Source organism: Bufo bufo, chromosome 1 (assembly GCF_905171765.1).
Source record: "Bufo bufo chromosome 1, aBufBuf1.1, whole genome shotgun sequence".
Classification (NCBI taxonomy): Eukaryota; Metazoa; Chordata; class Amphibia; order Anura; family Bufonidae; genus Bufo; species Bufo bufo.
Window position 1 is genome coordinate 233,830,613 of NC_053389.1, and position 16,242 is coordinate 233,846,854.

Here is a 16,242-nt window from a genome sequence, read left to right on the forward strand (position 1 = left end):
TGTAAATAATGTGTTGCGTTGTTTCGCCACCCCCTCTCTCCCTTGCCGTTAACTAGACGTTATGGATATGATGTAGCACAAGCCTCATTATAGAGGTAGGTACCAGGGGTGGTCATTAGACATAGACGCTGACGTGCAGCATTATATTGGAGCTATACCTATACTTTGATCTGGAGTGGATATGCATGGCTTCCATTTTTAACACCTCAGTTATCTGGGGGGTAAGTGCTCCCCCTGTATACAGAAAATCTGAACCACTAACAACATCTTAAAACTGTCTCTCTTATGTGATTCCCAGACTGCCTGTTACATAAGCCACTGCCCGGGGCTGGCAGCAATGAGGAGAAGAGGAGGATACTGGGTAGTTGTTCTGTGGCATTCCTGCAAATAAAGCAGCTTTACTGTCTGCACTGATGAGTTTTAGTTTGTCTCCGATCCTTAAAGAGATATGTCCACCTCAAATCATGTCTCCAGTTTCCCCCTGTGACATTAATTTAGTATTTTACTAGATTCCCTTTATTCATTGTATTTGATTGTTTTTCTTTTTCATTGTATTTGATTGTTTTTCTTTTTCCTTTAGCGCTAGAGGGCGATATTACATTACAAACCTCTTTTGAACCTTCCCAAGATGTTTGGCAGATTTTTGCTTTTTTTGGACAATTATACGTATTTTAATCACTACTGACCAATCGGGGTTTTGGCTACACGGCGATATTGGTTGTGCGACAGCAGTCGCGTCCAAGGATTGCAGTGTAGTGGAGCTGCCATAGAAATGAATGGGGGTCGCAGTCTGACTTTCACATGTGATGCAACCGCCAAATCGCAACACTGCTGGGTTTCTCCATTATTTATTTTTATTTTTATTTTTTTAATTCTAGGGTTGCAGTCACGGCAAACAAGAGCATCATAATGTGACCCCATTAATTTCTGTGCTAGCACCGCTACACTACGATCCTTGGATGTGACCAAGATCGTCGTGTAGCCGACCATATGTATTTCTTGCCCATTCCATTGGGGGACACAGACCATGGGTATAGTTTAGGCCATTACTAGGAGGAGACACTATGCAAATAAGAAAAACGGCTCCTCCTCCACTGGCTATACCCCCATGCTCCAACAGGAGGACCCCTGTTTTAGCTTAGTGTCGGATAAGGAGGTGACACTCCAGCTCCTGCAGGGTTGTCCCTGTAGTTTTTCTAGAGGAACAGAGGACGCAGGGTCGCGTGGTGCGTCCCTTGTGTCTCAGTGGAGCGAGCGCCGGGGTCGAATGGACGTCCCCGGCTACTTCCCTTTCCCCCCAGAAGATAAGTGGAACCGGGCTCGACCTGCAGCTCCGGTGGCCTACCAGATCCAGGGTCACCTACTCCTGCACTCTATCCAGATCACTGCCACTCCTTGTGCCAGCTGACTGAAGAGGTGAACCCTGCTGGTCCGGAACAGAGTGAAGACTGCAGGACGCAGATAAGTACATACGGCTCTCCTGCTGGGTTGAGAGGGAGGAGGGATTCCTTCTTGGGGCAGTGGCTATTCCTCTTTTTACTCCGCAGCGCCATGCTGCTGCGCCACTCAGTTCTCCTCCGTTCGGCTCGGAGGGCCCGTTAACCCCTGCAACAATGGTGGTGGATGCCATTTTCGAAGCCAGGGTCTACCTTTTCATACTTCCCGCACGATCTGTGACGCGACTAGGGGGTGGAGCCTATTGCGTCAGCTCCGGCGCTTCCGCTTTGCCTCAGCGCTTCTCCACGCGTGGCTGCTCCTCCAGCTCCTCACAGATCGCGGTAGGACAGGTTTAGCGTTCTGCAAAACGGTAGGAGACCCTGACTCCGGGATTGTCGCCATCATGCCAAGACCTGGGGCCCCCCAAAAATCTAAGGTGGCAACTCAGGCCCCACTGGGATCCTGTAAGGTCTGCTGCTTGCCACTATTGGTCACAGGCTCCTGTGACTCTTGCCTTGCCTTGGGACAGGATCATCCTCCTCCTCCCCCAAACCAGCCCAGTCCCTCTTGACTTGACTCAAGTCTCGCGCGCCGCCATGGCCTTTATGGAACGCATGACGGCCACGGATCCTGTGGTTAGCACCGCTCCACCTCCCGGTGCCCCCCACAGAGGACGCTTGACCGTTAAGAGGCAGGGTACGCAGCAGCATCCCTCCTCAGATGACTCTGCTTCTCCCCCTCGCCTGGAGGCGTGTTCAGACTCTCCCCCTCGCAGGGACTACAGGTCTGAAGGGGAAACATCCGGCTCGGACGAAGACACTGAGCCGGAACCCTCGCCTAAGCTCTCCACCATGGTGGCAGACTTGGTCACGGCGGTCTGTGACACCTTTGACATCCAGGGGGAACCACCTTACACTAGTAGCCAGGAATTCCCTTTTCAATTCCAGGAAACCAGAGGCAGTCACATTCCCCATTCATGGCGAGTTCGCCAAGTTCCTTTCTAAGGCCTGGGAGCGCCCTAATCACCGTTTTTCTGCCACAAGGCGCATGGATACTCTTTATCCTTTCCCGGCAGAGAACGTGCAGCAGTGGTCTTCCCCCTCCTAAGGTCGACTCGCCGGTGGCCAGATTGGCTAAGAACACGGCAATACCTGTCCTGGACGGGTCCTCCCTACAGGACTCTGTTGACAGGCGTTTGGACTCTTTCCAAAGCCATCTTCACTCTGGCGGGCACAGGTATGCGGCCCGCGTTCGCCTCGGCCTGGGTAGCCAGGGCGCTTTTGGTGTGGTTGCAGCGCCACCATCAGGACCTCGCGGAGCAGGATGCCTCTGCGGACACCTTGAACTTCGTCCTCCAGATGTGTCAGACGACAAAATTCCTCTGTGAGGCCTCATTGGACGTTAGCACTCTCTTTGCGCGTGTTTCGGCCCTCTCGGTCACGCAGCAGGGAGGTCTGGTTGAAGGTCTGGGACGCCGACGCTTCCTCCAAGCGTTCCCTCACTAGCCTCCCATTTGCGGGCTCTTCGGTGCTAAGCTGGACGAGATTATCTCGGACGCTATGGGGGGCAAGAGCACCCACCTGCCCCAATCTAGATCCAAGCGCGCCTTCAGAGCTCGGCCCTCTGGCCCTAGAAACCAGTCCTTTCGGCGCTTCTCCTCCTCCAGGTCTGCGACAGCCCCCTCCTCCGGCGGCTCTCAGGACTCCCGCAAGAAGCCTTCCTGGCGCCCGCGGGCACAATTCCAGGGGAGTTCTGCTCGACCCGCGGCTCCCAAGCAGTCCTCCGCCTGAAGGCTCCAGAGGGAATCCCTCCACTTCCGTTATTGCTTCTCTTCTTCCAGGGGAGTTTCCTCGCGTCGGTGGACATCCGGGACGCCTATCTGCATGTCTCTATCGCAGAATCTCACCACAGATTCCTGCGCTTCGCCATTGGCGGCTGTCATTATCAGTTTGTCGCCCTTCGCTTTGGGCTGGCGACAGCCCCTCGGGTATTCACAAAGATCTTGGCGCCGCTCATGGCGCTTCTCCGTGCCAGGGGCATATCTCTGTTGCCCTACCTGGACGACATACTGATAAAGGCTCCCTCTCGTCCCCAGGCCGAAGACGGAGTCAGGATCACTGTTCAGACTCTGCAACAGTTCGGCTGGCTGATCAACTTCCCAAAGTCCTCTCTCCAACCTTCCCAGAGGGGGACCTTCCTGGGGATGATTATGGACACCACTGCAGCCCGGGTATTCCTTCCGGATTACAAGTCCTCTCGGATACGGGAGTCGGTGTCTCGCCTTCTGCACTCCCCGTGTCTCTCCATCTGGGAGTGCATGCAGGTTCTGGGGTTTATGGTGGCCTCCTTCGAGGCAGTCCCCTTTGCCCAGTTTCACACTCTGCCTCTGCAGCAGGCGATCCTGTCCTTCTGGGACAGGACATCGCGGGGTCAGGACTCTCGGATCCGCCTACCTCCTCAGGTTCGCATGGAACTCCCGTGGTGGCTGTCCCCTCAGAATCTGACTTCGGGGAGATCCTTCCTCCCAATCTCCTGGACAGTCGTCACCACCGACGCCAGTCTCCTGGGTTGGGGTGGCGTTCTCCGGGCACGGACCGTTCAGGGGGTGTGGTCAGAGGTGGAAGACCGCCTTCCGATCAACATACTGGAGCTCAGAGCAATTTTCCTCTCTCTGTCTCATTGGACCCCTCTCCTAGCGGGTCTCCTGGTAAGGGTCAAGTCGGACAATGCTACAGCCGTGGCCTACATCAATCATCAGGGCGGGACCCGCAGCCGGACGGTGATGCAGGAGGTGAAAAGGATTCTCCAGTGGGCTGAGGCTCACGTTCCAATACTGTCTGCAGTGCACATCCCAGGGGTCGAAAACTGGACGGCAGACTTTCTCAGCCGCAACAGGGTGGATCCGGGAGAGTGGTCTCGGCATCCGGACGTATTCGAGGACGTCTGTCGCCATTGGGGTCGCCCGGACGTGGACTTAATGGCGTCCAGGCTCAACAACAAGGTTCCCACATTCCTGGCCTGAGCTCGGAATCCGGAGGCGTACGAGGTGGACGCTCTGGTGTCTCCGTGGCAAGACTTTGCACTCCTCTATGTCTTCCCACCACTGCCTCTACTTCCAAAGGTTCTTTGCAGGGTCGCGGCAGAAGGAATCCCGACCATCCTCATCGCCCCCGATTGGCCTCGCCGCGCCTGGTTCTCGGAGGTCACTCGGATGCTGGCAGACGTTCCGTGGCCTCTTCCTCTCAGGGAGGACCTGCTGTCTCAAGGACCACTCTTCCACCAGAATTTACAGCCACTTCGTTTAACGGCATGGCTGTTGAGACCACCATCTTGAAGAAGAGGGGCTTCTCGGACTCCGTCGTGAAGACCATGATCAAAGCCAGGAAGCCAGCTTCCTCCCGGATATATTATCGTTCCTGGAAGGCTTTTCTTGCCTTTTGCGAGAAGATAGGTGTTTTTCCTCTTCGTTTCTCCGTTCCGGTGGTCCTCTCCTTTCTCCAGTCGGGCCTTGAGATGGGAATGTCCCTGAGCTCTCTGAAGGGTTAGGTCTCCGCTCTGGCCATTTTCTTTCAGCGGTCTCTGGCTCTGCTCGGTCCGGTGAGGACCTTCCTACAGGGGGTGGCGCATTCGGTCCCTCCGTCCCACTGCCCACCTGGGATCTGAACCTGGTTCTGTCTTCCCTCCGGGCGGCTCCCTTTGAGCCCCTGAGGAAAATTTCCCTGAGTCTTCTCACCTGGAAGGTGGTCTTTTTGGTGGCCATCACCTCTATCAGGAGTGTATCGCAGCTGGCCACCCTTTCCTCTAAGGAGCCCTTTTTGGTCTTCCACAAGGATAAGGTGGTACTGCGCCCAGTCCCTTCTTTTTTGCCCAAGGTGGTCTCCGCCTTCCACCTTAATGAGGACATAGTCCTGCCCTCCTTTTGCCCCTCCCCGGCGAACCCTAAGGAGTTTTGCGGGTGTACCTGTCGGTTACTGCCCCATTTCGCCGCTTGGACACCCTTTTCGTGGTTCCCGAGGGGCCTCGTAAGGGTCTGGCGGCCTCCAAGGTCACTGTGGCTCTGTGGATTCGGTCGGCTATTGCCATGGCCCATCGGTCCTGAGGTAGGGTTCCCCCAGCGGGGGTTACCGCGCACTCCACCAGGGCGGTGGGGGCCTCCTGGGCTAGGCGCAATCGAGCCTCTGCATCACAGCTTTGTAAGGCGGCCACCTGGTCGTCCTTACATACCTTTACAAAGTTCTACCAGCTGCACTCTGTGGCTTCGGCTGATGCTGCCCTCGGGCGCAAGGTATTGCAGGCTGTGGTTCCTGTTTAACCATTGGACGTTTCCCTCTGGAGGTGCTGGTCTTTCCCACCCCATGGACTGCTCTAGGACGTCCCATGGTCTGTGTCCCCCAATGGAATGGGCGAGAAAAGGAGATTTTTTTTTTTTGTGAAACTCACCTGTAAAATCTTTCTCGTCTTTTCCATTGGGGGACACAGCTCCCACCCATTCTTGTCTGTTGCAGGAGGGGTTGGTTCAATTCTCTTGGGACCTTATGGTTAACGGCCCGATGGCAGTATTCCTTGGTTCTGTTTTTCTTTGTTAATATTTTTTGGTCTCCTACTGCTTTTGCACGTACTGAGGTCCTCCTGTTGGAGCATGGGGGTATAGCCAGTGGAGGAGGAGCTGTTTTTCTTATTTGCATAGTGTCTCCTCCTAGTAATGGCCTAAGCTATACCCATGGTCTGTGTCCCCCAATGGAAAAGACGAGAAAAAGATTTTACAGGCGAGTTTCACAAGAAATCTCCTTTTTGCGTTCTGCAAAACACAAATCTGCAAAAAAAAATAAAACAAACGATGACATCATTATTTTTTTTTTTTTTAATGATTCCACATACGGACCTAAAAAAAAACGGAACTGAAACAGAAAAAAATACTTTGTGTGCTCCACATTTAATGATCATCAGCTCTGTAGTTGTAAAATAAGATCCCCTCCCCCATAATCTTCCTCTGTTCGTATTTGAATGTGCTGTGTGTTTTTTTTTTTTTTTCAGACTTTATTTTCCAATAGTAAGGTTTACGGGGAAAATGTCCAAATCACAGCAGAGCATACTGTGATTAAACAAAAAATGCAGAGGGAGGAAAAAAGAAAAAGAAAAGTTAAGTGAGCACAAAAAAAGCAAGGAAATCGCGGTAGGGCTCGGTAACATGGCGGATTTTGACTGTCGTAATCTGCTACTTATTCTGCTGCAGAAGCAGTTTCTGCCTCAGTTTTTATCTTTGAATGCAGTCAGCACCATTAAATAGAGCTAAACTGGCAGCAGACACCCGCCGCAGAGTCAGTCCAGAAACCGCACCAAAAAGGGACATGCCTTTTCTTGGCACAGTTGTGACTTTAAAGGGAAGCTGTCATCAGATCTGGGCTATGTAAGTAATAACATGCTGCTCTCTGCATCGGTAATTGTTGTTTTTTATTTCCTCATAGACACATGGAGTCACTGGTGTAGCTCTGTGCAGTTGCTGTAAGACCGCCGATCCAGCTCTGATTGACATTCCTCTAGCTTGGCCATGAGCAAGATTTCGAATGCGCCAGGCTAGAGGAATGACCTAATTTATTGGGTGGTCTCACAGCAGCGGCTCTGTGACTCGGAGATTGCACAGAGCCGCCCCAGTGGGGAGTAGACTTCAGCTATAACTTCCACCACTTTCTGTCGAAAGTTCTAGTAAATGCGGCTGGCGGCACAAAGCCCCGCCCACTTCTGTTAAGCCCATCGGAAAATTGTCGAAGCCACAATAGTAGCGTGATTAGCTTAATAAATGTCCCTCAGTGACTCTAGGTCACAGAGTTCGGGCATGTCGGGTACGTTTTATAAAGGTGATTTTTTCAAAATGGCTATGAGGAGATAAAAAAAAAAAACAATTACAGATGAGTTGCGGGGCAGCGTGTGATTAGTTACATGGCACAGATCTGACGACGGGTTCCCTTTAAACTTCTAGCTAGGTAAACAGCACCAGCAGAATTTTGGCACTGAATCTGTGCTAAAATTCAATCAACGGATTTTGCCATGTGAATGTGTTTTTATAATGTAACATCTGACCACTGCAGTTTTTTGCATTAAAAAAAAGCTGCGTTTTGGAAAAGAGGTTATCTGAAACCACCCTCATACATTAACCCTTGTAGCAGTTTTTAAAAGAGGACTTCACTTTCTGAGAAGCAATGCACAGAATATTATCAGAAGTTCCATAAACCATGAAGAATCTGCTCTTGATATATTTTTTGTGTTTTTTGGTCTTTTCACTATAGTGGCGTTCCGATGTGGGTGTTTCACCATCACTGCCAGTTTTAATGAAAAGTGGAGTTTTGGTCGGTAAATCACAAGTTTTTGGAGAGAGCGAGACTGATATCCTCCCTTCCCGTCTGCTCTGGGTTGAGCGCTCTCTGGGAAGCTTTAATTATTACTGGTAGTTACTCAGGTCCGTGGAGACTTTACTGCCTCTCAGAAGTTACTGTGCAAATCAGAACTTATTACTGATGGGCATCTCTTGGTCTGTCCCCGGGGTCTCTGAAATCTAAATCCTGGAAGAAACCAAGGTGCTTCTCATATTCATATCTGCTGCATCCTGATTATTCATACCTCACAGCTCAAAGAGCAGTATTATAGTAATTATAATTTTTTACATAGGGGCAGTATTATTGTAGTTATATTCTTCTACCTAGAAGGCAGTATTATAGTAATTATATTCTTTTACATAGGAGGCAGTATTATAGTAGTTATATTCTTGTACATAGGGGCAGTATTATAGTAGTTATATTCTAGTACATAGGAGTCCATATTATAATAGTTATATTATTGTACATAGGAGCAGTATTATAATAGTTATAGTCTAGTATATAGTTGTACATGGGTGCACTGCAGTATTATAGTAGTTATATTCTTGTACATAGGAGGCAGTATTATAGTAGTTATACTCTTGTACATAGGAGCAGTATTATAGTAGTTATATTCTTGTACATAGGAGGCAGTATTATAGTAGTTATATTCTTGTACATAGGAGGCAGTGTTATAGTAGTTATACTCTTGTACATAGGAGCAGTATTATAGTAGTTATATTCTTGTACATAGGAGGCAGTATTATAGTAGTTATATTCTTGTACATAGGAGGCAGTGTTATAGTAGTTATATTCTTGTACATAGGAGCAGTCTTCGTTATATTCTTGTATATAGGGCCCATATTATAGTAGATGTATAATTGTACATAGGGGCAGTATTATAGTAGTTATATTCTTGTACATAGAAGGTAGTATTATAGTGGTTATATTCTTGTACATAGGAAGTAGTTATATTCTTGTACACAGAATTATTATAGTAGTTATATTCTTTTACATAGAGGCAGTATTATAGTAATTATATTTGTGTACATAGGAGCAGTATTATAATTATTTTCTAGTATACTGTTAGTAGTATTAGTTATATTCTTGTACATAGATGCAGTATTATAGTAGTTATAATTTTGTACATAGGAGCAGTGTTAGTTATATTCTTGTATATAGGGCCAGTATTATAGTAGTTATATTCTTGTACATAGGAGGCAGCATTATAGTAGTTATATTCTTGTACATAGAGAGCAGTATTATAGTAGTTATATTCTTGTACATAGGAGGCAGTATTATAGTAGTTATATTCTTCTACATAGGAGACAGTATTATAGTAGTTATATTCTTGTACATAGGAGGCAGTATAAGGCTACATTCACACGTCAGTATTTTTCTATATCCCGATTTTCGGTCCGTTTTTTGCGGATCCGTTGTTCCTGAAAATGTTTCCGTATGTCATCCGTTTTTTGCGGATCCGCAAAAAACGGAAACATGTATAAATTTCAATAAGCAAATAAGGTTGTTTGGATTTCTTTGAAATAAATAAATAAATAATTAAAATGTAATTTCCAGGAACGGAATCCGCATAAAACGGATGACATACGTAATGACATCCGAATGTCTTCCGTTTTTTGCGGATCCATTGACTTTGTATTGTACCAGGATCCGATTTTTGCGGAAAAGAATAGGACAAGTTTTATATTTAATCGGACATGCGGAACGGAACAACTGAAACGGACAGCACACATTGTGTTGTCCGATTTTTTTCCAGGACCCATTGAAAATGAATGGGTCCAGAACTGGTCCTGATCTGTTCTGCAAAAAACGGAACAGATCAGGAAAGAAAAAACTGACGTGTGAATGGACCCTTATAGTAGTTATATTCTTGTACATAGGAGACAGTATTATAGTAGTTATATTCTTGTACATAGGAGGCAGTGTTATAGTAGTTATATTCTTATACATAGGAGACAGTATTATAGTAGTTATATTCTTCTAAATAGGAGGCAGTATTATAGTAGTTATATTCTTGTACATAGGAGGCAGTATTATAGTAGTTATATTCTTGTACATAGGAGGCAGTATTATAGTAGTTATATTCTTGTACATAGGAGGCAGTATTATAGTAGTTATATTCTTGTACATAGGAGGCAGTATTATAGTAGTTATATTCTTGTACATACGAAGAAATAATATAGTAATTATATTCTTCCACATAGGTGGTGGAATTAAATTAGTTATATTCTTGAACATACAGGACAGTATTATAGTATTTTATTCAGCATTGATTAGATCTTGGCTGCGGGACAAGATTATTATAAATATTATACTAAGTTAATTGCTTGCGTGTAACTCAGAGTCACTTTTCAGTCCATTAGAAGAAGTAGTGGTAGTTTGGTTTTGTATGATGAAGATTGTCCTCCCTGCCACAACTTGGACATGTGATGCACTTGTGGATCCGGTAATCACCAGGCATCAGATCCTTCTGATGATTATTCCTGGGTTACAGCCGCACCAGGGAGGATGAAGCACATTCTGGACCTGTTATTTCTTGCCATTTTGTGTTCCAGTAATTGCAGCACAGAATGCACTCTAATTGCATTAGTTCCCTTGACCTCGCTGAGCAGCAGTTCTGTGAAGAATGTACTCATTTATTAATGAGTCGGTGTTCACTGTGCCAGGTCCTGCAGAAGCCATCTTGACTGGATTCTTTTCACTTCCATCAAACAAGTTAGCCTCTTGTAGTCGCAGTCCCTAGTGTCAATTTCTCAGCTATAGATTACAATAGTGGCCCCTAGTGTCCATTTTTGAGCTCTAGGCTATATTACAACATGGCCTCCTAGTGCTCGTTACTTTGTAGATGAACTGCTTTAATCAAATCTAGCAGAAAAACAGAACATGGCTCACCCAATGGCAATCTGTAGTTGACAAATATTTAGTAATAGAGAGTATTAAGACAGTGTCCCCTAGTGGCTTTTTTTTTTTTTTAACCTAATTGTTAGATCAGTGCACCGTGGATGGTGCAACGGTAGAAATTGTGGCTAAGGTTTGTCTCTTACTTACCACCAAAAGCTCTATTGATCTGCAGTGCAGTATAATTTATGACTACATAACTCCTTTTAATGGTGCCTGTTGTGTCTTGTGTGTTTCAGGGCACAGCTTTCAGCCTGGAAACTGAGGAGGAAGATGTTCCAGGCCTGATTGCTGAAGACAGTAACGACATCTACATCCTAACTAGCGATACCTTGGAACAGGTGAGTCCTCCTGAGAGCCTGGCCATCTCATCCTCCTGGCAAACTGAAAGCTTACCCACTTCCCTGGGTCCCGAGTCCTGGCAGCAGGTGGTTATGGATCCTGAGGAGCTAAAAAGCCTGGACAGCAACGGCGGAGGGGAGGAACGCAGCGAGAACAACTCCTCTAACTCTGACATCGTCCACGTGGAGAAGGAGGAGATTGCTGAAGTCATAAAGGAGGCAGCGGTGGTGGAGGAGAGACTTGAACAGCAGCAGCAGCAAGAATCGGAGGAGGAAGAGGATGTTGAGGCTGAAGAAAGGGAAATCTTGTTCATCCCTTCTGCTGCACTGAGCACCCCATCACCTCCATCTCAAGTAGAAAAGGAGAGCCTCATTCCCCATGTATCAGAGCCCCCAAAGGTGGACATAGCCATAATGGAAGTTTCAGGAATAGAGCCTCCAGCTCCCGCAGAGGAGTGGAAAGAAGGCGTCTCCGATCCTTCACCATTGGAGCCAAAAGAAAAGTTTGAATCTCCCATATCCCCATTGCTGCCTCAACAAACCGAAATGGAGGAAGAAAAACCAGTTTTCTTTTCAGAAGGAAAATCCATCCTTCTAGTCGGAGGGGCAGCTGCTGTCGCCATTTTGGCAGTAGCTGTGGCCACGGTAATGGCACTGAGAAAAAAGTAAAATTTAAACAGCAGAAGGTTGCTTCTCTCTCTCTAAGTCTGCCCGGTTCCCTCTTGTGCCACGTGTCGTTCATACCCCAATCAGTAAAAATGACCGAAACCTAGAGGAGGAGAGGGTGTGAGAAGCTCCTGTGATTTGGTGAGGGAGTCAGTGTTATACTTCCCTGCTGCTGTTATAATTCACTGCACAGGCTTGACCAAGCTGTTAACTCTTCCTTTGCCATCACTGCCAGGGCTGCCACCAGAATGCCTCATTGTGCTGCATAAATTGAGTAACAGTGACCAAGGCATGTATTGCTAGTGGCCGTTAAAAATATACCAAATATGGGTAGAAATATATTGAACCTGTGGTTGTAGAATGATCCCCACTTTCCATAGGAAGGCTGTAACTAAACCCGTATCAGGGAAAGATGTAACCTTTTATTATATGGATTTAACTTTTAGTTTTTTTTTTGCCAAGATGAGTCTTGGTGGTGAATAGAGGTGAGCTATGCAATGGCTAATTCTCCATCTTCGTCTGACACCCAGAAAGGTCTGATGGCACAATCCCACCTCTGATCAATCTCGCATGACCCCCCCCCCCCCCTCCCCAACATAGGATAACGCTAAAGGGGCAGGAGACCTTTTCCTCTGCTATGGACCCAATCTTGCCACAGGCCAAACAATGATTTCTATGTGTGGCCCTTTAAAAACAGGCCACATGTATAAAAGGCACAAGATGCATTTTAAATACGCAGGTTTAGACGTAAGGCAGTTTATTTTCTTTTTCGAGAACGATCAATTACCCCGCACCGATTTATTTTTGATGAAAGGTAAAGAGAAGAAAAAAAAAATCAATTTCCCAAAACTTAATTTGATCATTTCTTATTTTTGCCCCCCGAGTGACGACAGTTCCACCTCTGATTGTGGAGACAAGATGGCGTCTCGCGGTCGGTGGTCACTCAGATGTGGGATGGGTGAGGGGTTGGGTTTCCTGCATTGCAAAGATATATATTTTCTTTTTAACAAATGGGGAAAAAAAACACTTATTTTATGGAGCAATCGAGAAATTGTAAATTGTAGAGTATTAAAAGATGAAAAGAAAAACTTCCCAGCCTCTGCTGCTTGAACTTTGACTGACTGTGTGAGTGTGGAAGCTGCGACGAGCTGTTCTCTGGTGTTATATCTGCATTTGGGATAGCTGGTGATGACCAATATGGCCGCCATTACAGCTCCCAAGGGAGTAGTTACCTGGCTTTCCCTTTATATCGCATTTTGTGCGGCTCGGATGCGGACCCATTCACTTCAGGGGGGCCGCAAAAATGATAGATCATGTCCTATCCTTGTCCATTTTGCGGACAAGAATAGGCATTTCTATACTGGGCACACAGGCGGCATCCGTGTTTTGCGGACCACAAAACACTGTACGTTCGTGTACATGACCTGTAAAATATATAATGACTAGTTGAAGGACCCGGCTTTGCACGGGTAGATTTCATCTATTGCATTTAATGTTTGTGTGTGTTGTTAAGACATCGACACTATCCACTATAATAGTGACATCTACAGTACCCTGCCCCCTAAACAGTGACCCCCACAGTGCCTCGTCTCCTTAAAATGGGACCTCCACAGCAGCCCACCCCCTAACTTTGACCTTCACAGCAGCCTGCCTCTTTAACAGTGAGTTCCACAGCACCTTACCCCCTTGACAGTGACCTCTACAGCACCCGCCCCTTAACACTGACCATAGCTTATAGTCCCCTTAACTGTGGCATCCACTATTCCTGGCCCCCTTAACAGAGACCTCCACAGCGACTGCTCCTTTAACAGTGACCTCCACAGCACCCCGCCCCCCCTTAACAGTGACCTCCACAGCAGCCTGTCCCTAGGGTGTCCAGAGGTCAGGTTTTAGGGCAGACAGTCCAGCTTTCAGACTCCCTGTCCGGCGGAGGGCCTGGACGGACGCGGATGTCCTTTTGAACAGCTCACTCTCAGACAGCAGCACTGTGCTGTCTGAGCATGAGCTGCAGGGAGAAAGTCACCCTCCCTCCCACCCCTGCAGCTGACAAGTTTATTTTTACCTTCATTTTTCAATCCCCGTCGGCTGCGGAGTGGGAGGAGGCGTGACTTAGTAGGACTGTGGGCGTTTTTTTTTTAAGTCTGTCTTTTGAGGTTGGCCTGAATGGCCACCCTACCTGAACTGTGACCTCCACAGCACTCCGCTCCCTTAAGGCCTCTTTCACACGAGCATCGTGTGTGAGAAAAATCGGCATGTTTGGTACCCGAACCCGGACGACTTCACAGAAGTTTGGGTTAGGTGTTGTGTAGATTTTATTATTTGCCCTTATAACATGGTTGTAAGGGAAAATAATAGCATTCTTAATACAGAATGCTTAGGAAAACAGGAATAATTTTTTAAAATAATTAAACTCGCCTCATCCACTTGTTCGTGCTGCCTGGCTCGTCTTCTGTCTTCTTCTTTGATGACCTGGGAGGAAAAGGACCTTTGGTCACTGCGCTCATCACATGATCCATCACCATGATGATGGACCATGTGATGAGTGCAGTGACGTCACTAAAGGTCCTTTTCCTCCCAGGTCATGAAAGAAGAGAAGTGGATGAGGTGAGTTTCATTATTTTTTTATTTTTAACCCCTCCATTCCTATTTTACTTAGCGTTCTGTATTAAGAATGCTATTATTTTCCCTTATAACCATGTTATAAAGGAAAATAATGATCGGGTCCCCATCCCAATCATCTTTTAGCAACCATGCGTGAAAATCGCACCGCATCCGCACTTGCTTGCGATTTTTACACAGCCCCATTTCTTCTATGGGGCCTCTGTTGCGTGAAAAACGCACAATGTAGAGCATGCTACGATTTTCACGCAACGGACAAGTGATGCGTGAAAATCGCCGATCGTGTGCACAGCCCCATAGAAATAAGGAAAATTAAAATGTGATATAATTGGTTGCAGCAGGTCCATAGCAACACATTCTTCCACTGCAAGTGTTCAGCCCGTCAGACGCTTGGTTATATACTGCCTCGAAGGGGAATGGCTGTACTGGCTGAATTATTTCCTCTGCAAGTTTACAGTGGATGTGAGGTGTGAACTGTTTCTAGTATGTCATGAGTCGAACCAAATACGTTATACTGTATGGTGTGCACTACTTTGATAAATTTGGTCAGTATCATACCTTCCCTTTAAATCCCTGTTTGTGAAGCAAAGCCCACGAGAAGTCCAAGAAATCTCCCCAAAGTGCTCATTTTGTGTCCTATATGAATAAGCGCCGTCCACTTTGAAGTAGTTTCTTCTGCAGGACAATCTTGCAGAAACCTACATGCACTCTAGCTGGATTGCTACAGAAAATTTCTGCCACAGCAGTCCTGCACTAAATAATGCAGATTTTGGTGCAGATTCGCTTGTAGATTTAACCTGCAGAATACAGGTGAGCTGCGAAAAAAACACTTTGTTCCTTGTCAGCCTGCAGCGGTTACATGGGAAGAAATATCATCGCAGAAGGGAGGCGAGTTTTTTTTATTTTTTTACATTTTCTTAATTATTTAGGACTTGAAGATTGCTGTAGGCCCCTTGCAGACGAGCGAGTATTCTGCGCGGGTGCAATGAGTGATATGAACGCATTGTGCCTGCACGGGATTCGGACCCATTCATTTCAATAAGGCATGTGTACATGTGCGTTGGTTTTCACGCATCACTTGTGCGTTGCGTGAAAAATCGCTGAATATAGAACATGCTGCGTTTTTCACGCAACACTGGCCCCATAGAAGTGAATGGAACTGTGTTAAAATCGCATTGCATCCGCAAGCCAGTGCGAATGCGATGTTTTTTCACGGATGGTTGCTAAGAGATGTTTGTATATATTCAGTTTTTTATCACGTGCGTGCAAAACACATTGCACCTGTGCGATAAAAATTGAACGCGATCGCAGGCATAACTGAATGACTTTGCCTGCGAAATTGCGCATTTTTCACTGAACGCATTCTTAATGCATCCGGACACGCTCATCTGCCAGGAGCCTATATTTCCTGCTGCACAAAATATGTAATTGGATTATGGTGTGGATTTTCGCTTCCTCATCGAACACAGTGGGGAAAATTTGCAACAAGTCACGTCGGTTCCACATCAGAAATGGACACCACAGGGCAGTTTACACAGAAGTATATAGAGGAGATTTTAAAATTATGATCCACTGAGCTGGTACTGGATTTGCTGTACAAATACCCACATGTACTATTATTGTGTGTATGTAGCCAAAATGACGGTTGTGCAGTATGCAACTTGAACAACATTATACTAGAAGCAAAAGAAAGTATAATGAAGTTTTAAATTTTTTTAATGTTTTCATAACAACAAAAACCTTTATTGAAATTCCCCCTTTAATCCTCTGGGTAGCTTAAAGTACAAAAGTATTTTTTCTATACTGGAGAAAAATTTGGCTGTGAATAACGGAGAAGAAAGTTTCATAAGCCAAAATATTAAAAACCCAATAGGCTACATGTACACGACCATCTGCATTTTGTGGTTTGC

General features: G+C 46.5%; 1 protein-coding gene across 4 annotated transcripts in view; it reads left to right on the forward strand.

Annotated features, from left to right (window-relative positions):
* The window catches only part of BCL2L13 (BCL2 like 13), a 30,844-nt gene extending 18,036 nt beyond the window's left edge, over nucleotides 1–12,808 (forward strand). For all 4 annotated transcript variants that reach the window (XM_040436814.1, XM_040436822.1, XM_040436831.1 and 1 more), the window contains exon 7: nucleotides 10,946–12,808. In XM_040436814.1, coding sequence (XP_040292748.1) covers nucleotides 10,946–11,716 — 771 coding nt within the window. In that variant the 3' untranslated portion in view covers nucleotides 11,717–12,808. The remainder of the gene's footprint in view (nucleotides 1–10,945) is intronic.
* Nucleotides 12,809–16,242: the final 3,434 nt, after the last annotated feature.